Source organism: Rhinolophus sinicus, linkage group LG12 (assembly GCF_036562045.2).
Source record: "Rhinolophus sinicus isolate RSC01 linkage group LG12, ASM3656204v1, whole genome shotgun sequence".
Taxonomy (NCBI): domain Eukaryota; kingdom Metazoa; phylum Chordata; class Mammalia; order Chiroptera; family Rhinolophidae; genus Rhinolophus; species Rhinolophus sinicus.
The window spans coordinates 37,354,364-37,378,241 of record NC_133761.1 but is presented as its reverse complement, the minus strand read 5'-3'; the positions used below and the strand labels follow the sequence as shown (position 1 = coordinate 37,378,241).

General features: G+C 36.4%; 1 protein-coding gene across 4 annotated transcripts in view; it reads right to left on the bottom strand.

Moving 5' to 3' along the window:
• The window catches only part of CDH17 (cadherin 17), a 124,380-nt gene that overhangs the window by 62,521 nt on the left and 37,981 nt on the right, over positions 1-23,878 (bottom strand). For 3 of the 4 annotated variants that reach the window (XM_019719225.2, XM_074316428.1, XM_074316429.1), the window contains 6 exons: positions 9,434-9,565; positions 8,408-8,546; positions 6,306-6,464; positions 6,002-6,201; positions 3,569-3,700; positions 3,117-3,267 (listed from right to left, as the gene is read on the bottom strand). In XM_019719225.2, the coding sequence (XP_019574784.2) occupies positions 3,117-3,267; positions 3,569-3,700; positions 6,002-6,201; positions 6,306-6,464; positions 8,408-8,546; positions 9,434-9,565 (913 nt within the window). Of the gene's footprint in view, positions 1-3,116; positions 3,268-3,568; positions 3,701-6,001; positions 6,202-6,305; positions 6,465-8,407; positions 8,547-9,433; positions 9,566-23,878 lie in introns of those variants that run through there. The other variant, XM_074316430.1, reaches the window with a different exon arrangement.

Genomic DNA, 23,878 nt, shown 5'->3' with positions numbered 1-23,878 from the left:
TTTTGGAACAATTGCAGAAACTGATTCCACCCCAGAGATAACACGGGATCAAAGAACAGGCATGAATCCTCTCTGCCTTGTTGCAGCTTATGGCCTTAAGTATTTTATTCCTGTGAGTGTTTTAGTCCAGGAAATTTCAGAAGTCAGAAGTCAGTTTTCCGCTCGGCTCTAGCTGAGGTCTGATAGGTTCTGGATCACCTTACTCTGTGAAATGAGAATTGTGGGTTTCTCTACATGCAGCAAGAACTGCACTGTGGTACTAAAACTTGAATACATCCAATTTGTGGAGATGGTTTAACTCCCTCTCCTATATCATTTGGCATCAATTTACTTATATGAAAATCTGGTGCATTTTTATTGTGGAGGGTAGGAAAGTACTTATGTTACATTTATAATGGAGCTGGAACCATGTAGGCATGTCTTATGGGCCAAGGAAGGGGGGCATCGTGAGCAATAGAGCAGAAGAAAATATATACCTAGTATATTAGCAGTTGCTATTTCTGAATCCATCACAACCAAGTCACCTTTCTGGTATGCATCTGCCCTTGTAAGAAAAGTATCTGTATGTTGGAATGGAAGAGTGTCTTACTAAATTGTGATCCTTTGGTATCTGAGCAGCCCTGCTTTGGACCTTCCCCTCAACAAGTGAGCATAACACAGAGGACACTGTTCTTCTCTCACTCTACAGGAAACTTCCAGCTGTCAGAGGCACCATGAGGCTGTTGACATAAGTGACCAGGGAAATTTCAGTAGAGGAGACCACTCATTATGAGCACAGAACTTTGTGGAGAGGAGTACCATGTCTCTAAGTGACAAAAGCCCGGAAAAAGTAGTAGCCCAGATTGGTTCAGAGGTGTATATAGCATCTCTTGGGGCATTCAGAAATACTTTAGAGAGGTGGTGGTTTTATGAAACACTAAATTTCCTGCTTGAACACGTAGAACTTGGTAGCAAGTGGGATTTCAAAATTAATGTTGGCATTGCTAAAACTTGAATTCATGAGTCTCACAAGCTTCTGGCTAATAGAAAACACCAAACAAGAGAATATAACATACTAAGGAATAATTTAGTGTTTTAATGAGCTAAACAGAGCCCTGCAAAGGGCAGGGACATTGTTTTATACTTCTTTTAGCCTATATATATAGAGAGAGAGAGAATAAACTCAATCTTTGTTGATTTATAAGAATTCCTTGTCCATTAAGTCCACTATTCAAAACTTTGAAATATTGTTACAAAATAAATTCTCACTTTTAGAGAGGCAAAGAGCATTAACAATTGATTCTACCTAAACAATTTATTCTACCAACAATGACTTTCTCACCAGTGTCAGAAAACTAGTACTGTCCTCTTCCCAAATAAGCCTCTAAAATGGCTCCTAACAAACCTCCACATACTGACATTGGTGTCTCATGTAATCCCCTCCTGTTAAGTGTAGGCTGGGTCTAGTGACTTGCTTCTGATGAATAGAATATGAAAAACATGATGGGATGCTACTTCCAATATTAGGTTATAAAAAGACTGACTTCCATCTTGCCCAACACTTTTTGAGCACTCTCTCTCTCTTAACTCTCAAAGGCACCCAGCTGAGCTGCACCCAGATTCCTGGGTTGTTTTAATCTGCTACATTTTGGGGCAATTTGCTATGCAGCAATAGACAACTAATACACTAAATGTTAGGCTATATGCAGACTTGAAGTATCATCTACAAAAGTCTTCAAATGTCTTCTGCCTTCATTCAGCATCACAGACCATCCCAGATTTCCAAAAAAAGGTAATGCTACAAGTGTTTCTTGGTTATTGTCACACATTCCATTGTCACACAACTGTTGCTATTAGAAGACTCTTATAATTAACTAAAATCCTTCAAGTCATTTAACACATCTTGTTGCAGCAAGAATTGAAATAAATGAAAGTGAGAGGACCTAAGAGAAACACACTGACAATGGGTAGCCTATGTATAACTTCTGACAGAAAGAAGAAAAAAATAAGCATTGAGCAAGCAAGCCACACAACCAGTGTCTACTAAGCTGCCAGGACAGTACCCACTGTGTCAAAAGTGTGTGGCAAGAAGAATAGTTATAAAAAAACATTTAAAAATGTAAATACAAACAGAAATTGTGGACTTCGTAGAGAGGAAAAAACCAATAAAGATGTATCCAAAAAAAAAAAAAAAAAGAATAGAGAGATCAAAAGAAAATGATGAGAAAATCCACAGGCATGTGAGGATCTGCCAGGAGGGCAGCAAAGCCCTAGAAATGGTAATCATAAAAGGCTGCTAAGCTTTAAAGCCTCTGAAACTTACATGAAACAAGAGACAAAAACATTTCAAGAAGTGCCAACCTGCTCAGCCAATGAGCTTAATATCAAGGAGTAATAGAAAGAATTTTCCTAAATCCAAGGAAGTCATAAAACTCTGAAACATAATGTTCCCATAATAGTAGTCCCTGTATAAAACTAAGGCTATTATGAGATGAAGTAAAAGAAATAAAGCAAGTCAAGAACAAAAGGACAAAAACAGATAGGACTTGACCTTCATCTACCAACCTCCTGAACTATTATCACCTTCCTAGAGAGGGAGCATGAAGGATCAAAAGTCAATTTCCATTTGTTGTGCTTATTTACTGCAGGATATCTGACATTGGGTATAAATGGTGATTTAAATTATTTAGAAAATTTGGTTAGATTTTATCTGTGACTGAGTTTGTTAGAGGGCAAACAAGAATCTATGGAAAAACCTTGCAAATGAGATAACCTTATATATGTACACAGGATACAGTGGAAGTGGTTATGGTGCTAATGATAGTGGTAAGGGTGGTAGTAGCAGTAATAGTAATAGTGGTAACAGTAATAGTAGTGGCAGTAATAGTGGTAGTAGTGGTGATGGTAGTTATAAAAGCTCCAGTTTAAGAACACTACCCAGATACTGAGTGAGCCAAAATACTATCTATACCTGTGTGAGTCTCAAGGTATATTCAACCTCTATGCTGTGCTAGACATGGACAATTGATCCCTGATCAGGTACCTGCCCACCTTTTCCAGGACAGAAAGGAGAAAGGGATTACAGAGTTAACACAGGAAGGACAGCTACACAGCTTTGAACAGATCTTCTTTCTTACCAATTTTTTCATTCTCCTGGACCTCAAATATAGTCATTGTAGATGGACACGTAGGTGGATTATCATTAATGTCGTTAACTTTCACATGAATTTGTAGTGGGAATGCAAGTGGTTTTCCAAGCTCATCCTTTGCAACTGCATAAAAAACATACTAAAACAGAAAGATCAGTTAAGATATGACTCTTTCTTCACAGCCTTTAAAAGGCAGAGAAAACAGCTGTTTCGATTCTATTTCGATTCTATTTACCACCTTATTTTCAATTACTTAGAACTGGGAACTGAGAAAAAAATGTGGGGATATTACCATGTCTTTGAGAGCAATAATGTACTGGGGTTCAGAATAGTTTGGGGTTTTTGTTATTGTTTTTAAGTAAAATCTTTTCTGCTTTCAGCTGTCCATGGGCACAGGACGTGGTCTTGTCGCCTATGAGACTCCTCCAAGTTCTACTCACTGAATCTTTTTCTTCTCGGTCCAAGGGCTGATTCACATAAATATCTCCTTCCTGGTCAATTGAAAATGGGAATCTTGGCAGCTTCTCCTTTTCAACTAAGGAATATTGTGCACCTGGTTCATTCCACCGCACCTACAGGGCCCAAAGTGAATTGTGAGGAAAAATACATCTGGACCAAGAGAACTGGAAAGGAAATAAACAATTTCCTGGTTCTTAATTTGAAATTTCTGAAAACCTTGCTGTCTGTTGTTTCTTATAACTATTGAATTACATTTTTCATTTTCAAGATTAAATAAGCTTTTTTATTTTTCCAAGTTACGTTGCTCAAAACATATTGCTTCTCTAAAGCAATTTTGTGAAACTTCTAAAGAATTTGTGGGTTTTTCTTTTGGAAATCTGATTGTGGAAGCTTCATATTCATAAAATATTAATTTAAGAAACAAAATGTACTTTGTAGCTGCCGTTATCTGAGGACTAAGCCATGATGTACAACGGGTTTCAAAAACTCACCAGTGAAGATAGGAGCAAAGGAGACACTTTAAACTATTCTCTGTGTGATTATTTAAGTAAGACAAATGATATATAAATAACATTTAGTCTTAAAGACTTCAGGATAAGAATAATTTCCAATTCCTAGCATTGTTTTGTAAATAACTTGGCAAAAATCAATGAAGTTAATAGTAAGAACAGTGTATTTCCTAGAGACAGAGCATGGCATCTCTGATGTTCTGTACTAATAATACACTTATTGAGGGCTCACTACATTCCAGACACAATTTGAAACATTTTTATGCATTATGTCATATATCCTCAAAAGCACTATGATGTAGAAACTATTGTTATCCCCATTCTATAAATGAGGAAACTAGGGCACAAAAAGTTTAAGGGATTTGTCCAAGTTCCTATGGCTATTTGAAATTTCCACACTTAACTATTCTCTCAAACCAGCTTGGTAAGTGTATCAAGGAAGCATCATTGTCTCTTGCCAGCTATTTAAGCATCATCATCTGTCCAAGCCAAACACCATGTTTCTAGTTCTAAGTGAGTGCCCCTTCTGCCCTGAAAATTCAGTATGAGTTCTCCTCTCTTGAGTTGTTCCCCTCCATTCTTCTTCCTGGGTTTTAAGACACACAAAACACTTTTCCCAGGCCTGGGTATTGGGTGTAGCACTCCAGAATTTCTTTTCTTTGACAGCCCTGAGAGCAAACAAGCACATGCATTCTTTTTAGCATTTGTAAATTCTTATGGGGATAACCTAAATAATAAATAGGAAGACTTTAGTAAAGGCCTTAAATCTGCAATTCTCATGGTAGTGAGTCCTGACATAACTTCTTAGCTGGCAAAGCAGAATACTGCTTGTTTTCATTCTTTTTTTCCTGACAATAAAGTTCATTAATTCAGCATTTAATAAATAAAATTATTTTAGGGTATGCAATAGATATGATGGGATAGGCCATTCCAGGGCCCCTTACCAACAACAGTGTCATTTTAAAACAATCTTAAAGGAACCACAGATTGGGACTCCTTCACAATATTAATCCTGTTATTCACTTTCACAGACACTACCCCTCAGTTAATCTTCACAACAACCCAGAGAGGTATTATTATCTCCATTTTACTGATGAGAATTTGGGACTCAGAATAGTTAAATGACTTATTCATGATCAATCATTAAAGTAACAGAGCAGGGACATGGTTTGGGTCATCTGCTTCCAAATCCAGTGCTCTTTCACTAACCCACAGCTTTCATGTTAAGGAAGCTCCTGATCTTCCAGCAAAGATCAGATCTCAGTGGAGACCAGAGTGGATTTCCAGGAGCCAAGGTAGGAGGGGACTCAGGGTGAGAGCACCAGTCATGGAGGTGGGAAGGGGGAGCACATGTGAACAGAGAGAAGAGGCAAACAGAGGAGAAGGAGTTGGGAGAGGGTGGTCTCCAAGGGTAAAGGTTGCCTACTCAACTCTTACTCTAGGCCAGTCCTATCTCTGTCCCTCAGCCTATGGTGGGATGAGTCCACTGGATAGAGGTTTCTACCACAAGAAGAAGAAGCAGCCTTTCAAAATTCAAATCATATACATGTACATGTGCACCATATACAACCCACTCTAGTACAACCATATCCTAGACTAGTGACAGGGAATAAATATCAGTGGTGTCTACTTGTAAAATGAAGGTGAACAAATTTATCTTAAATATATATATATATATATTCTCTAATTTGGTGAAGTCCAGAGTTTACCCATGGTAAGATAACACATAAAAGTGTCTAGTTTACTCCAGAGACTTGGGTTCAGAAACATTGTCTATTTAGTTTGCTTTATAATTGCATAATGTAAAAATGTACCTAGTAAATGTATCAGTGAAGACCATGAAGATGGACTTCTACAAAGTGAGGCCATTTACCTAGTAGGCTCTAGGCATTCATGGGGCACTACCTGAGTGATTTTGATGGGGTGAGGGCTTGTTGAGTTTTCTACAATCTCCACAGGTTCTGGTGCTTTCCAAATATTTTCCTTCACTGTAATATCCACAGATGTGCTGTCACTGAAGGAATTCTCATTCTGGCCTCCCATGTCCTTCACTGAGACCACCAGATTATACGAAGGATTCTTAATGGGATCCAATTCCCGAGATCCTATGGAAAGTAGGAAAATAGAAAAAGAAATGTCTCTAAAGGTGACACAGATCTAAGACCCTTTTTCTGACTCAGTTGTCCTATGAGGGCATCACTTGACTTACCTTCTGAGGTAAGTGAAATTGCCCCTGTTTTGTTGTTGATCTGAAAGTACATGACATTGTTGATCTTGGGAAGCTGGATAACAATTTGATAAATAAGCTGGCCATTGGGAGTGGCTGGATCATCCAGGTCTGTAGCATTGACATACATGAAGGGCTTTCCTATTTAACAAAATGTACCCAGAAAAAAAGAGATATTAATTGAAATCCAAACCAACCATAGCCACTTTTACCTTCTAAGTGGCAGATATAGACTGGGGAAAGATGCCATAATTCATATCAGTGGGGAAATAAATCTTTATTCTGCTCCCTTCCCCTAGGATGGGGTTTCTTGAAGCATAGTCCAGGGAACTCTAGGGGTCTCTGAGAGTCTAAATTTATGCATGTGTAAAAGATCCACTCAAAGCACAAATTAATGCAATGGTTTTTAGAGTAAAGGAGTGAAAAGAAAAGAAAAGAAAAGAAAAAGGCATTGATATGGTTTCAACTTCCACATTGTAACCAGCCTTTAAGAGACCACCATTTGTGGAGTTTTGGTACAGTATCAAAAAATATCCATAATCATCTGAAGATGCTATTACAATACTCTTCCCTTTTCCAACTACATATCTGTGTGAGGCAAGTTTTTCCTCATATGTTTCAACCAAAACAGCATATAGCAACAAAATTAATACAGAAACAGACATGAGAATCCAATTGTTTTTGATTAATTTAAATATCAAAGACATTTGCAAAAATTAAAACAATGCCATTCTTCTTAATAACTCTTTTTGTATTTGAAAATATGGTTATTTTTCATTAAAGTGTGTTTATTCTTTTAAATGAATTAATAAATATTTTGAAGTTTCTCAGTTTTAATTTCTAATCTGATAAATATTGGTAGATATAACCGTGATGTACTGGAGCCAGCTTGTGAGACCCAATTGTTGAATTTCCAGCTTTGTGAACCAATTATTAACACCATTGGTAACTTAAAATAGTCCATGGTGGGAGTATTTTTACCACAGAAATTGGTAAATGCTACAAGCAGGACTTTTTGCCCCAGAGAGACCGCACTCCCTTATATATATAACCCATATATAACAACACTGTATACATCAAAAAGGTCTTTGGAGTCCTTAATAAGTTTTAAGAGAATACAGGAGCACTGAGACCAAGAGGTTTGAGAACCACTAATCTAGAAGATCCTATTAATGAAGACACAAAGGGGAAGACCTGAAAGATTCTTATTTAGCAGAGCTTATTTGTGAATTTTGGTATGTAATTTCAGGGACAGAGAGTGAAATTGTTCAACATAATAAAAAATATATTTTTCCTGAGTTATTGGAAGTGGGCATTAAAGAATGAGAGACTGAGAAGATAAAGCAGCATAGAGAAAAACTCAACAGTGAGTTGATGGAAACGGTTAAGACTCTTTCTGAGAATGCAGAAGCCTAATATTCATGTTTATTTTGTGCACTGTTATGATGTAATACTCCATCTCCTCAAATCTTCACTAAAGCCTGTGGCATGCATCTATGCCTTGATGAGGGGCTTTTGTGGAAATGAAGGTTAGAAGACTAGTGAATGGATGAGTCACAGGTTGGAAGAGAAAAAGAACTGGGAGCTAGCAGTGCCCATGAGAATGTAGTTTCCTGAGAGGGTGAAGGAGAGTGAGTTAATCTTTCCAAAGTGTTCTAAAGTGTTATAGAGCTCTACAGTGTTCTAAAGCTCACCCTAAAATAGTGGTTCTCAAATGGGGGTGATTTTGCCCACCAGGGGATTTGTGGCAATGTCCAAAAACATGTTTGTTGTCACAACTTGGGGTTGCTACTGGCATCTGGTGAGTAGATGTCAGAAATGCCACTAAATATCCTACAATGCACAGAATAGCACCTGACGAAAAAAAGAATTATCAGGCCCAAAATGTCGATGGTACAAAGGTTGAGAAACCATGCCCTGGAGTAATAGGGATAATAAAATAACTCCCAGATGATTGCTATGAAATTTGAATAAGATAGTAAGTGCTTAATAAGTGATAGCTACGGCTGTTAGCCACTCAAATATGACCTTTTGCTTGACATCCTTCCATTTCTTCATAAATATTTCCAGGCTCCTGCTGTTACCTGGGCGAGAATTCTGTCTTACTGAGCCTTCATACTTTGACTGGAGAAACACGGGTCGATTGTCATTGATGTCCTTCACTTCTATGGTGATGGGGACTGGGCCCTCCACTGTAGCTCCATGAGCATCCAGGGCTGAGACCTAATGTTGAAATGAAAAGGCAACCACCTTGGTGAGTCTGGACTTCACATCACACAACAAAAGTGACTTGAGAGAAATTAGAACTCAAAGAACAAATAACCTGGTGACTATAGGGGAGAAAGACACCCACAGAATCACAATTTGGGAGATGCTAAAATAGGGGCCCTCTAAGTTAAACCTGGCTAATCATGACTGTGTTTTTCCAGCAGTAGGGTATGCTGGACACTGTACATGCTTCTTTTGTACATAGCGGGAGTCTGAGAAATAAGAACACTTTGACCCTTGAGGCTATGGAAGAGTTATGTCTTCTTACCAGGCATTTTAGTGGTCAACCTGAAGCAGACAAAAAGCTTTTGCCTTATTCTTTTTCCCCACAATTAGCTCTGTACTATTCCTGCATATTCAGACACCAACCATGAAAACTAAGAGGGAAAGACAGAGAGAAGGGTCTCTCTAGTTAGCCTCTGACCATTGGTTATTCCTGCCTTTTGCAAGTTCCAAAGGAGCTCCATCCCAGCACTGATGTTACCTTCTTTGTGTGTCCAGAACCCACACAACAGATATAGGCAGATATCAGGAAAGTGCTGGCTTGGTTTTGATCCAGGTGCCTGAACATGGCCATACTTGGACAAGTAATGCCATCTGTAGGCCTTGGCAGTGTAAGTTGGGTTACTCTTGTGAAAAAGCCTAAAGAAGAAGGGACCTCTGCTATACCCCTCTGTAGTTGGTAAAAATAGACAAATGAAGTTTACAAAGTATTATTCCATTAATGTAAGGAGAGCCCTAACAGGATACAATGCAAGAGGTAAAAATGCCAGTGTTAACTTCCAGGACAAAGGGTTCTCAGAAATGTTTGAGTTAGGTTCCTTTTTCTGGTCTGAACTCACCTGGAGTTTATGAACAGCTCTTGTTTCCCTGTCCAGAGCTCTGCTGTGATACAAAAGTCCATCTTGTATATGAAATATTCCATCTGTTTCCCCACTTAGTTTAAAAGTCACAGCAGGAGGACTGGATTTAAACTGGGGAAAAGAAAAAATTAGATGAGGTTGTAAGAAAAAAACAATGTTATAGAATTTGTAGAAAGTCACCAATTTTAGGTAATGATTTCATCTGTACAATCATAAAATATGAACTTCTGAGCTTTTAAAGTGATACATTCAAAAAGTATGCTTGAACATTAACTATTTAACATTCAAAACACATTTCCCTGAAGAAAAAATATGTATGGTACAATTTAATATACTGACAAAAGTCTATTGATGCTATAAATTGTAATTGAAGGTAGATGAGATTTTTCTGGGAATATCTGAAAGCTATAACATTACTAGCTTCTAAGAAATATTTAGGTTAACTTTATTGCCAGGATAAAAGGATTTCATTTAGCATTTCTAAAAACTGTGACAAAGATTAAAAGATATTTTAATATTAAGGAATATAATTTAAAAATAGCTTTAACTTGATAAGATTCTAAATTGTCATATAGAATCTTGATAAGATTCTAAATTGTCATACAGAATCTGTCATATAGATTCTATATGACAATTGCTTTTTTTAAAATTAAAGTTCATTGGGGTGACAATGGTTAGTAAAGTTATATAGGTTTCAGGTGTACAAAAAAAATTCTGTAATACATCATCTATATATCACATTGTGTGTTCATCACCCAGAGTCAGTTCTCTTTCCATCACCATATATTTGATCTGGTTTCCCCTCATCTAGCACCCCCTTACCCTCAACCTCTGGTAACCACTAACCTATTGTCTGTGTCTATGAGTTTTTGTTTTTATTTGTTTGTCTTGTTCCTTTGTTGTTTTCAGTTTTATATACCATATATCAGTGTAATTATATGGTTCTCTACTGTTCTCTCTGACTTATCTCACTTAGCATTATAATTTCAAGATCCATTCATGTTGTCACAAATAGTACTATTTCATCTTTTTTTACGGCAGAATAGTATTCCATTGTGTATATATACCACCACTTCTTTATCCATTCATCTATCGAAGGACACTTTGGTTGTTTCCATGTCTTGGCCATGGTAAATAAAGTTGCAATTAACATCAGAGTACATATATCTTTATGCATAAATGTTTTCAGATTTTTTGGGGGTAGAGACCCAGGAAAGGGATTTCTGGGTCATATGGTAATTCTATTCTTAATTTTTTTGAGGAACCTCCACACTGCCTTCCATAACGGCTGCACCAGTCTGCATTCCCACCAACAGTGTATGAGGGTTCCTTTTTCTCCACAGCCTCTCCAACACTTGTTACTATTTGTCTTGTTGATGATAGCCATTCTAACTGGTGTGAGGTGATATCTCATTGTGGTTTTTATTTGCATTTCTCTGATGATTAGTGATGTTGAGCATCTTTTCATATGTCTATTGGCCATCTATATATCCTTTGGGAGAAATGTCTATTCAGGTCTTCTGCCCATTTTCTAAATTAGAAACCATTGACAAAATAAAGAGAGAACCAACTGAATGGGAAATTTTTGCAAACAACTCCTCTGATAAGGGGCTAATATCCAAAATATATAAAGAACTCATACAACTCAACAACAACAAAAACAAACAATCTTAATTACTTTGTCAAAAGTGAAGAAAATATCAACTACACACAAAGCTATATACTTTTAAGACCACGAGAATATAAAATTTACATAAAATGAAGCAGACATAAAAGTTTGACCTCATTAATAATTTTTAGTATAGTTTGCTTTTTATTAACAAATGAAAAATCAATAACAGCCAATGTTTCAGGATGCTGTAAAGGCTGTAAAGAAACATATTATTGATGGAAATGTAAATTAGCACAATACTTTTGGAAATAACTGAGGCATAAAATGTTTGTAGCCTTTGATAGTAAACATTACTAAACATAATTTAGTCTAAGGAAATATTTTTTAAACAGTAAACTACACACATGTAGTATAATTAGCCTTAATACTGGTAAAGTTGAAAATGCCTAAATGGTCAAAAAGAAAGATGATGAAACTATAGCACATAAATTTGATATAATTTTAATCATTAAAATTATGAAGCAGCATAAGAAAAATGTTATGATGTAAAGTAGCAAAAGGAGAATAAAAGAGTGAATCTAGACTGTGATTGTTACAGTACCATAAGTATTCATATCAGTGGGTAAGAAATAGAATTTTTTTTAAAAGTTGATGTGTTAAGTGGTTAGGAAAGTGGGTTAAGAGTTTTTTGTGATTGTTTGCTTATTGGTATTATTTTGTTTATATAATACATGAAAGTGTTATTATTTTATGTTTTAAATAAAAGTCCTGTATACAGTGGGAAAGGATTTACCAAAAAAATGCCCTATATAAAAGCAATGAGAAATTGGCAAAAATTGTAAATATCAACTTTTTCTGAATTGAATACTGATAAAATCCAAAGAGTGTTTATCTAAGAAAAAGACTACAACAAGAAGAACTAAGCTTTGTGGTTATTTTGCCTTGCCCTAATTTCATTGTCCTTTCTCAAGATATGCAGTAGTCTTGAAAACCAACAACCTCACAACCACTGTACTATGGAGGGAATAAAGTGGTTTGGAGTTTCCTAAATATCTCATCCTCAGAAAACTGTTATTATCTGCCTATGTCAAAGTTCCCTGGAAACATTTATTCACACGGCTTGTCTTTTTTTACATAACTCAGAGTTCACTCACTGCAAACAATGTTTCTCCTGGGGAACTTGTCAAAAATAATCACCAGCAATTGTTTAACATTGCAGCTGCCTGAGGCAATTGATGTAAACAAGAAGCTGACCAAAAAACTTAAAAGGCAAAGATAGGGAATGAGATGTCCCTAGAGGGCATTAAAAATCTCCAGTATATTCCTGAGAGTCTAGAAAACCACATTCATGAGTAGGGTTATGCATATGCCCAGGGAAGACTTGAGAAGGCCCTAATCTCTCACCTCTGTCCTTGAGGCTTTGCACAGCAGGAAGTGAAGGCTAAGGAGAAATTGTAAACTGCTTGTCACATTCTTGAAGGTGTGCCCAACATACACACACACACCCCCTTGGCAAAGGCTGGAAGACTTATTGGTTCAAGAATTTTAAGGAAATCTCAGTTCAATCATTAGCTGAACACTAAGCTAACTGAGCAGAGATTTCAATGGCCACACATGACAAAGAATACAGACTTTACAGTATTAGTTCAAGAAAGTCATTAAACATACAAATTGCAACGATACACCCTGGGAAGAGGAGGGGTTATGATTTCTAGAGTTGCCACATCATATTATTTAAAATGTCCAGTTTTCAACAAATGATTATGAGACATGCAACTGAAAAGAAAGGCCCATATACAGAAAAAGAAGCTGTCAGTAAAAACTGCCCCTGAAGAAACCCAGATGGTAAACTTACTAGATAAAAACTTCAAATTACCTACTTTAAATGGTTTCAAAAACTAAAGACACCATCTCTAAAGAACTATGAGAAAGTATGAGAACATTGTCTCACCAAATAGAGACTATCAAACACATATAAATGTCTGACTTATTTCACTCATATTTGGGATACAAAACTAAAAGCAACAAAGGAACAAGACAAACAAATAAAGAAGTGAAAACTCATAAACACAGGCAACAGTTTAGTGGTTACCAGAGGGTAAGAGGGGAGGGAGGATGAGGGTAAAGGGAGTCAAATACTTGGTGATAGAAGGAGAACTGACTCTGGGTGGTAAACACATAATGCAATATATAGATGATGTATTATAGAATTGTACACTTGAAACCTATGTTGTTTTGTTGACCACTGTCACCCCAATAAATTTTAATTTAAAAAGACAGAAATGATTTATAAAAAGATAAAAAAGAAATACTAGAGTTGACAAGTATAATAACTGAAATGAAAAATTGATTAGAAAGCTCTCAATGATAGACCTGTGCTAGCAGAAGAAAGAACCAATGAAATTAAAATAGATCAATTGAGCTTACCTACCCTGATGAAAATTTGTAAAAATGAAGAAATATTAAAAGAATTCTACAGACAATGGAATATCATCAAGCAAACATATGCATAACAGGAGTCATAGAAGGAAAGGAAAGAGTGAAAAGGGTAGAAAGATTATTTGGAGAAAGAATAAGTAAAAACCCCCCAAATTTGGGGAAAACATTAATCTACATATTCAAGAAGTTTGATAAACTCCAAATACAATTAACTTAGAGAGAACTGAACTTAGATACATCATAATCAAACACTTGAAAGACAAAGAGAGAACCTTGAAAATGCAAAGATTCATCATACACAATAAAATGAACAGATTATTTCTCATGGAAGCCAGAAAGCAGTGAAATGGCATATTCAAAGTGCTGAAAGAAAATGACTGCAAACTGAGAACTGTATATCAAACAAAAGTATCCTTCAAAATAAGGATGAAATTAATCTCTATTACTATTAGAAAAGAAAGACTTTAAAACAATGTGAATTTAAAACAAAAATTCTTACTAGAGACAAAAAAAATGACATTCTATAATCATACAAGGGTCAATTCATGAAGAAACTATAACAATTATAAACATGTATGTACCTACCAAGAGACTCCAAAATACATAAAGCAAAAACTGAAAATTGAAGGGAAAATATACAATTCAACAATAATCGTTGGTGACTTCAAAACTTCACTTTCAATAATGGATATAAGAGACAGAAAATCAACAAAGAAGTAGAAGGCTTGAACAGCACCATAAACCAACTAAAAGCTAACAGACATCTATAGAACACTCCATACAACAAAAGCGTAATACACGTTCTTTTCAAATATACATAGAACATTCTCCTGGATAGATCATATGTTAAGCCATAAAACAAGTCTCAATAAATTTTAAAGCACTGAAATTACATAAAATATGTTCTTTGACAACAATGTAATAAAATTAGAAACCAGTAGCAGTAGGATATATGGGTAAATCACAAATATGTGGAAATAACACACTCTAACAACCAACGCATCAAAGAGGAAATCAAAAAGGAAACTAGAAATTACATTTAGATAAATGAAAATAAAAACACAGCACACCAAACGTTATGGAATTCAGATTAAGCAGTAGTTTACCTCATTTTATTGTGTTTAACTTTGTTATGCATTACAGATATTGTGTTTTTTTACAAATTGAAGGTTTGTGGCAACCCTGTGTCAAGCAAGTCCATCATCGCCATTTTTCCAAACAGTGTTTGCTCACTTTGTCTTACAAAGTTACATTTTGGTAATTCTCTCAATATTTCAACTTTTTCATTATTATTATATTTGTTATGGTGATCTGTTATCAATCATCTTTGATGTTACTATTGTAACTGTTTTGGGACACCATGAACTGCCCCCATATAAGATGACAAACTGAATTAAATGTGTGTCTTCTGACTGCTCCACTGACTGGCCATTCCCTCACCTATTTCCCTCTCCTTGAGCCTCTCTGTTCTCTGAGACATAACAATATTAAAATGAGGCCAATTAGCAATGCTACAATAAGCTTTAAATCTTCAAGAGAAAAAAAGTAAATCTATGCAGAAAATTTCATTGTTGTCTTATTTTAAGAAATTGCTACAGCCATCCCTACCTTTAGCAACAATTACCCCGATCAGGGAGCAGCCATCAACATTGAGACAAGACCCTCCATCAGCAAAAGATTATGGCTCACTAAAGGCTCAGATTATTGTGAGTATTTTTTAGCAATAAAATATTTTTAAATTAAGGTATGTACATTTTTTTAGACATAATGCTATTGCACACTTAATAGACTACAATATAGTGTGAACCTAACTTTTATATGCACTGGGAAACCAAAAAATTCATGTAACTTGCTTTGTTGTGATAGTTGCTTTAATTATTATGGTTTGGATCCTAACCTGCAATATCTCCAAGCTGTAGCTGTAAATGCTTATTTAAAAAAAAGTTCTAGAATCAATAATCTTGCATCTTATTACTAAAATAAAAGGGGGAAATAAACAAACCCCAAAGCAAGCAGAAGGAAATAAAGATTAGCGTGGAATTAATAAAATGGAAAATGCAAAAACAAAGGAGAAAATCATCAAAACCAGAAGTTGATTTTTTGGAAAGGTCAACAAAATTAACAAATCATCTGGACTTACCAAGAAAAAAGAAACATACAAGATTCAAATAAGTAAAATCAGGAATGTAAGAAGGGACATCTTACCAAACTTATACAGAGATTTTATACATACCTATATATTTAAAGGAAATACTATACACATTTGTTTTCCCACAAATTAAAAAACTTAGGTGAAATGTATGAATCGATTTTCTATTTATTTTTAAAGATTTTTATTAAAAATATAGTTAACATACAATATATTAGCTTCAGGGGTCCATAGCTATTCAACATTTCTATACCCAAAGAAGGGATCACCATGGTAAGTCCATCAACCATCTGACACCATTTTCTGCTATCATAATATTATTGATTATATTCCCTATGCTGTATATTACATCCCCATGACTTATTTGTTTTATACTTGGAAATTTGGCCCTCTTATTTCCCTTCACCTTGCCCCCCTTTTAAATATTCAATCACAGTTGACATTCAATATTATTTTATATTAATTTCAGCATAGTGGTTAGACATTTATACAATTTAAGATGTTAAAGTTCCCACCTGGCACCATGCTAAGTTATTACATATCATTGACTATATTCCCTATGTTTTACTTTACATCCCCATGACTATTTTGTAATTACCAATTTGTACTTCTTAATCCCTTCACCTTCACCCTGCCCCCAGTGCTCTCACATCTATCACCCCAACAAATCTAATTCCCATCTTACACCATATATAGTTCATCAATATTATTCATGATATTCCTTGTGCTATACCCTACATCCCCCTAACTACTTTGTAACAACCAATTTGTACTTCTTAATCCCTTCCCATTTTTTCACCTAAACCCCAAAACCCCCTTTCATCTGGCAACCATCAAAATGTTCTCTGTATTTATGAGATTCTTCCTGTTTTATTTGTTTATTTTCTTCTTTAGATTTCACATATAAGCAAAATCATATTGCATCTGTCTTTCTATGTCTGACATACTCCACGAAGCACAAACCCTTCCAGATCCATCCATGCTGCCGCAGATGGCAAGAATCCATTCCATTCCATGGCCAAGCAACATTCCATTGTATATGTGTACCTCCTTCTCTTTATCCATTCTTCCATTGGTGAACACCCAGGCTGCCTCCACATCTTGACCATTATAAACAATGCTGCAATGAACATATGGATGCACATGTCCCCTTGAAGTAGCTTTCTGGGTTTCTTCAGGTAAATATCCAGAAGTAGGACTACTGGATCTTTCTTTGTTTATTGTGATAGCCTTTCTTTTAAACTCTATTTTGTCTTGTATAAGTATTGTTACCCCAGCATTTTTTTCCCATTTTCATAAAATATCTTTTTAATCCCTTTACTTGAAGTCTCTGTGTGTCTTTCAATCTGAAGTGTTTCTTGTACATAGCATATGTAAGGGTTTTGTTTCCTTATCCATTTAGACACACTATCTTTTGATTGGAGTATTTAATCCATTTATACTGACAGTGATTGTTGATAGGCATGTAGTTATTGCCATTTTATTGTTCATATTTTTATCCTTTTTCATCTCAAAGAAGTCCCTCTAACATTCCTTCTAATAACATTTTGGTGATGAACTCCTTTAGCTTTTTGGTGATGAACTCCTTTAGCTTTTTCTTGTTTGGGAAGCTCTTTATCTGTCCTTTGAATCAATGATAGCTTTTCTGGTGGTAGGTCCTAGCTTTTCATCACTTTTAATATTTCATGCAAACTTTCTGGCATGCAAAGTTTCTGTTGAGAAATCAGTTGACAGTCTTATGGGAGCTCCCTTGTAACTTATTAGCTGCCTTTCTGTTGCTGCTTTTAGGATTCTTTCATTGTCCTTAACCTTTGCCATGTCAATTATAATGTGTCTTAGTATGGGCCTGTTTGGGTTCATCTTGTTTGGGAATCTGCACTTCCAGGGCTTGTATGTCTATTTCCTTTACCAGGTTACAAAGGTTTTCTAATGAATCTAATCTGAAATGTCTGAATTCTTGTACAGACAAAAACTACCAAGACTGGAGAGATCCAAGATGGTCGAGTAGATAAATGCTATGTCTGCTTCCATTCCTTCTTTTTTTTTTTTTTTTTAATTTTTATTTTATTAAATTTATTGGGGTGACAATTGTTAGTAAAATTACATAGATTTCAGGTGTACAATTCTGTATTACATCATCTATAAATCCCATTGTGTGTTCATCACCCAGAGTCAGTTCTCCTTCCATCACCATATATTCGATCCCCCTTACCCTCATCTCCCACCCCCCACCCCCCGCCCCCCTTACCCTCTGGCAACCACTAAACTATTGTCTGTGTCTATGAGTTTCTGTTTCTCATTTGTTTGTCTTGTTCTTTTGTTGTTTTTGGTTTATATACCACATATCAGTGAAATCACATGGTTCTCTGCTTTTTCTGTCTGACTTGTTTCGCTCAGCATTACTCTCTCAAGATCCATCCATGTTGTCACAAATGTTCCTATATCATCTTTTCTTACTGCGAATAGTATTCCATTGTGTATATATACCACAACTTCTTTATCCATTCATCTATCGAAGGACATTTTGGTTGTTTCCATGTCTTGGCCACCGTAAACAAAGCTGCAATGAACATTGGAGCACACGTGTCTTTATCTCTAAATGTTTTCAGATTTTTTGGGTAGATACCCAGGAGAGGGATTGCTGGGTCATATGGCAATTCTATTCGTAATTCTTTGAGGAACCTCCACACTGCCTTCCATAACGGCTGCACCAGTCTGCATTCCCACCAACAGTGTATGAGGGTTCCTTTTTCTCCACAGCCTCTCCAACATTTGTTACTATTTGTCTTCTTGATGATCGCCATTCTGACTGGGGTGAGGTGATATCTCATTGTGGTTTTGATTTGCATTTCTCTAATGATTAGTGATGTTGTGCATTTTTAATATGTCTATTTGCCATTTGTATATCCTCTTGGAGAAATGTCTCTTCAAGTCCTCTGCCCATTTTTCTATTGTTTGGTTGTTTTATTGTTGTTGAGTTGCATGAGTTCCTTGTATATTCTGGATACTAGCCCCTTATCAGAGGTACTGTTTGCGAAAATCTTCTCGCTGTCAGTTGGTGGCCTCTTTATTTTGTCAATGGTTTCTTTCTCTGTGCAGAAGCTTTTAAGTTTCATATAGTCCCATTCGTTTATTTTAGCTTTTACTTCCATTGCCTTTGGAGTCAAGTTCATAAAATGCTCTTTGAACCCAAGGTCCATAAGTTTAGTACCTATGTTTTCTTCTATGCAGTTTATTGTGTCAGGTCTTATGCTTAAGTCTTTGATCCATTTTGAATTAACTTTGGTACATGGTGACAAATAGCAGTCCAGTTTCATTCTTTTGCACGTGGCTATCCAATTCTCCCAGCACCATTTATTGAAGAGGCTGTCTTTGCTCCATTGTATGTTTTTAGCTTCTTTGTCAAAAATTATCTGTCCATATTTATGTGGTTTTATTTCTGGGTTCTCAATTCTATTCCATTGGTCTATGTGTCTGTTTTTCTGCCAATACCATGCTGTTTTGATTATTGTAGCCCTGTAGTACAAGCCAAAGTCAGGAAGTGTGATACCTCCATTATTGTTCTTTTTTCTTAAGATTGCTTTGGCTATTCGGGGTCTTTTGTGGTTCCAAACAAATCTGATGATTTTTTGTTCTATTTCTTTAAAATATGCCAGTGGGATTTTGATGGGGATTGCATTGAATCTTTATATTGCTTTGGGTAATATGGCCATTTTAACTATGTTGATTCTTCTAATCCATGAGCACAGAATATCTTTCCATTTCTTTGTGTCTTCTTCAATTTCTTTCAAAAATGTCTTATAGTTTTCAGCATGTAGGTCTTTCACATCCTTGGTTAAGTTTATTCCTAGGTATTTTATTCTTTTTGTTGCCATTGCAAAAGGAATTGTTTTTTATTTCTTTTTCTGAGATTTCATTGTTAGTATATAGGAATGCAATGGACTTTTGTGCGTTGATTTTGTAGTAGGCAAGTTTACTATATTCGTTGATTGTTTCTAATAGTTTTTTTGGTGGAGTCTTTAGGGTTTTCTATATATAGCATCATGTCATCTGCAAAGAGTGATAATTTAACTTCTTCATTCCCAATTTGGATGCCTTTTATTTCTTTCTCTTGCCTGATTGCTCTGGCAAGGACTTCCAACACTATGTTGAAAAGCAGAGGTGATAGGGGACATCCCTGTCGTGTTCCTGAACGTAGAGCAAAGGGCTTCAGTTTTTCTCCATTAATTATGAGATTAGCAGAGGGCTTGTCATATATGGCCTTTATTATGTTAAGGTATTTTCCTTCTATACCCATTTTATTAAGTGTTTTAATCATAAATGGATGTTGTATCTTGTCAAATGCTTTTTCTGCATCAATTGATATAATCATATGATTTTTGTCCTTTATTTTGTTTATGTGATGTATCACATTGATGGATTTGCGGATGTTGAACCATCCTTGTGCCCGGGGATGAACCCCACTTGGTCGTGATGAATAATCTTTTTAACGCATTGTTGTATTCGATTTGCTAGAATTTTATTTAGGATTTTTGCATCGGTATTCATCAGAGATATTGGTCTGTAGTTTTCTTTTTTTGTGCTGTCCTTACCAGGTTTTGGTATCAGGGTAATGTTGGCCTCATAAAATGAGTTAGGGAGTACTGTCTCTTCTTCAATTTTTGGAAGAGTTTGTGCAGAATTGGTATTAGATCCTCTTTGAAGGTTTGGTAGAATTCACTAGTGAAGCCATCTGGTCCCGGACTTTTGCTTTTGGGAAGGTTTTGGATGACTGATTCAATTTCGTTACTGGTGATCGGTCTGTTTAGATTTTCCAGTTCTTCATGGTTCAGCCTTGGAAGGCTATATGTTTCTAAGAACTTGTCCATTTCTTCTAGGTTGTTGAATTTGGTGGCATATAGTCCTTCATAGTATTCTTGGATGATCCTTTGTATTTCTGTGGTGACCGTGATAACTTCCCCTTTTACGTTTCTGATTTTGTTAATCAGTGTCTTCTCTCTTTTATCTTAGTAAGTCTAGCCAAGGGTTTGTCAATTTTGTTAATCTTTTCAAAGAACCAGCTCTTTGTCACATTAATTTTTTCTATTGTCTTTTTGTTCTCTATTTCATTTAGTTCTGCTCTAATTTTTGTTATTTCCTTTCTTCTGCTGACCTTGGGTTTTACTTGTTCTTCTTTTTCTAGTTCTTTAAGGTGTAACATGAGGTTATTTATTTGGGAGTTTTCTTGTTTCTTGAGATAGGCCTGTAATGAGATAAATTTCCCTCTTAAAACTGCTTTCGCTGCATCCCAAAAATTTTGGTAGGATGTATTTTCATTGTCATTTGTTTCTATGTATCTTTTGATCTCTCCTCTAATTTCTTCTTTGACCCAGTCCTTCTTTAAAAGTATGTTGTTTAATCTCCATGTATTTGTGTTTTTCCGCTTTCTTTTTACAGTTGATATCCAATTTCAAAGCCTTGTGATCAGAGAATATGCATGGTATGATTTCAATCTTCTTAAATTTGTTGAGACTGATTTTATGTCCCAATATATGGTCTATCCTTGAGAATGTTCCATGTACACTAGAAAAGAATGTATAGTCTGATGTTTTAGGATGAAGTGCTCTATAAATGTCAATTATGTCCATTTCATCTAATGTGTCATTTAGGGCTACTATTTCGTTATTTATTTTCTGTTTGGATGATCTATCCATAGCTGTCAATGATGTATTTAAGTCCCCTAGTATAATTGTGTTTTGGTCAATTTCTCCCTTTAGTTCTGTTAGTAGTTGCTTGGTGTATTTCGGTGCTCCCTGATTGGGGGCATAAATATTGATGACTGTTATGTCTTCTTGTTGTACAGTCCCTTCACCATTATGAAATGTCCATCTTTGTCTCTTGTTATCTTTTTCACCTTGAAGTCTGTTTCATCTGATATCATTATGGCTACACCTGATTTTCTCTGGGTACCATTTGCTTGGAGTGTCAATTTCCACCCTTTCACTTTGAGTCTATGCTTGTCCTTGTAGCTGAGATGTGTCTCTTGGAGACAGCATATGGTTGGGTTTAGTTTTTGATCCAATCTGCTACTCTGTGCCTTTTTATTGGTGAGTTCAGTCCATTTACATTTAGGGTGATTATTGATATGTGAGGATTTCCTGTCATTCTATCTTTAGTTTTCTGGTAAGGCTGTGTCTCCATTGTTTCTTTGCCTTTTTGTTGTTGTCTATTATTTCTGTGTGGTGGTATTCTATGATGTTTCCCTCTGTTTCTTCTTTTATTTCAGTATATATTTCAATTCTGGATTTATTTTGAGTGGTTACCCTTAAGTTTATGTACAAGAAAGTTTGATATTTAGAGTATTCCATTTTCTTCAGCACGCTTACTTTCTCCATTCCCATATTCTGGTTCAGGCCTTTACTCTCCCCCTTTTTGAGTTGTGGTTGCCACAAATTGTCCCTGTTGATGGTGGTCGAATAGCCTCCTTTAGTATTTCTTGTAGTGCAGGTCGTGTATATAGAAAATTCCCTCAGCACTGTATGTCTGGAAAGGTCTTTATTCCTCCTTCATATCTAAAGGATATCTTTGCTGGATTTATTATTCTTGGCTCATGGTTTCTCTCTTTCAATAGTTTGAATATTTGGTTCCACTCCCTCCTGGCTTGTAGAGTTTCTGCTGAAAAATCTGATGATAATCTAATGGGCTTTCCTTTGTAAGTTACCGTCTTCTTTTTTCTGGCTGCCTTGAGGATTCTTTCTTTGTCGTTGATTTTAGACAGCTTCAATACAATGTGCCTTGGAGAAGGTCTGTTGGGATTGAGGTAACTAGGTGTTCTATTTGCTTTTTGGATTCGAGGGTCCAGTTCTGTCCACAAATTTGGGAAGTTCTCATTGACAATTTGTTTGAATATATTCTCTGTTCCCTTCTCTCTTTCTTCTCCTTCTGGTATGCCCATTATTCTTATATTGCTCTTTCTGATGGAGTCAGAAAGTTCTTGTAGAGTTCTTTCATTTCTTTTAAGTCTCAAGTCTCTTTCTTCTTCAATTTGTGTCATTTCCAGGTTTCTATCTTCGATGTCACTGATTCTTTCCTCCATCTGGTCAACTCTACTACCTAAGCTGGTTATTTCATTCTTAATTTCTTCTATTGAGTTCTTAATCTCCAGAAATTCTATTTGGTTCTTTTTTAAGATTTCAATCTCTTTCGTAAAATGCTCATGCTGTTCTTTGATTGAGTTTCTGAGTTCATTTAACTGCCTATCTGTGTTTTCTTGTATCTCGTTGAGTTTTTTCAGAACTGCAATCTTGAATTCTCTGTCATTTAAGTCACATATTTCTGTATCTTTAAGTGCCTTCTCTGGAGATTTTTCACTTTCTTTCTGAGCTATCTTGTTGCCTTGGTTATTCATGGCGATTACTGGTTTACTATTTCTCTTCCTAGACATCTACAGGAGTGACTTCTGCAACAGGTTGATAGGAAGCGGTTTTTCTTTTGTTTGCCAGTACTTGTTGGTAGAATGTTTTATTATTTCTCCAACTGCAACTTATTTTTCTTCTCCCACACGGTAGTGCTATGTTTTCTCTGCACTATTCCCACTTCTCACACAGTGGGGGGATTCCCTGGGAGACGGGCTTCTCCTCAGTTAATAGTTCGTCTAGGTCACAGGGCGCAGTGTCCCGGTGGGTATGCGGAGAGCTTTTGATGTTTCAAAGCTCTTCCAGCTCCTGATTCAGAGCCCGTATATTTCAGCAGTTCTGTTTACTCCTGCAGGGATCCACCCAGATAGGTGGGGTCAGGGGTGGGGTGAGTTGTGAGAGGTGGCCCAGAGCAATGGCGGCGACCACCACCACAGCCGGTCCTGCTTCCACAGATCTCTCCCCTTTGCTGGAACTAGTTGGGCTGTGAATTTGTTTTTGCGGTCCACAGTTCTCAAAACAGCAAATTTTCTGTTGTTTTGATCTGACACTGCTACTGTTTCGCTTCTAGCACCGGGCAGGTGGGGCGGGGCGAGCTCTGGGAGGGGAGGGAGGGGGCGGCTAGTCTCAGTGCCTAAGGCTCCGTTCTCTGCTCGGCAGTGCGGGCTTAAACCACCGTTTCAGCCTTTTTCCCTCAGTCTTTTCTCCGAGGTCTCTGCCGTGAGCGTTGGGTTCAGCCGTGTTATATGCTGTCCCCTCAGCCCTGTGGAGCCCTGGCGGAGCCCTAGCATTCCGATCTCCCACAGCTGCGGTAGTTCCAGGAAGCAGCG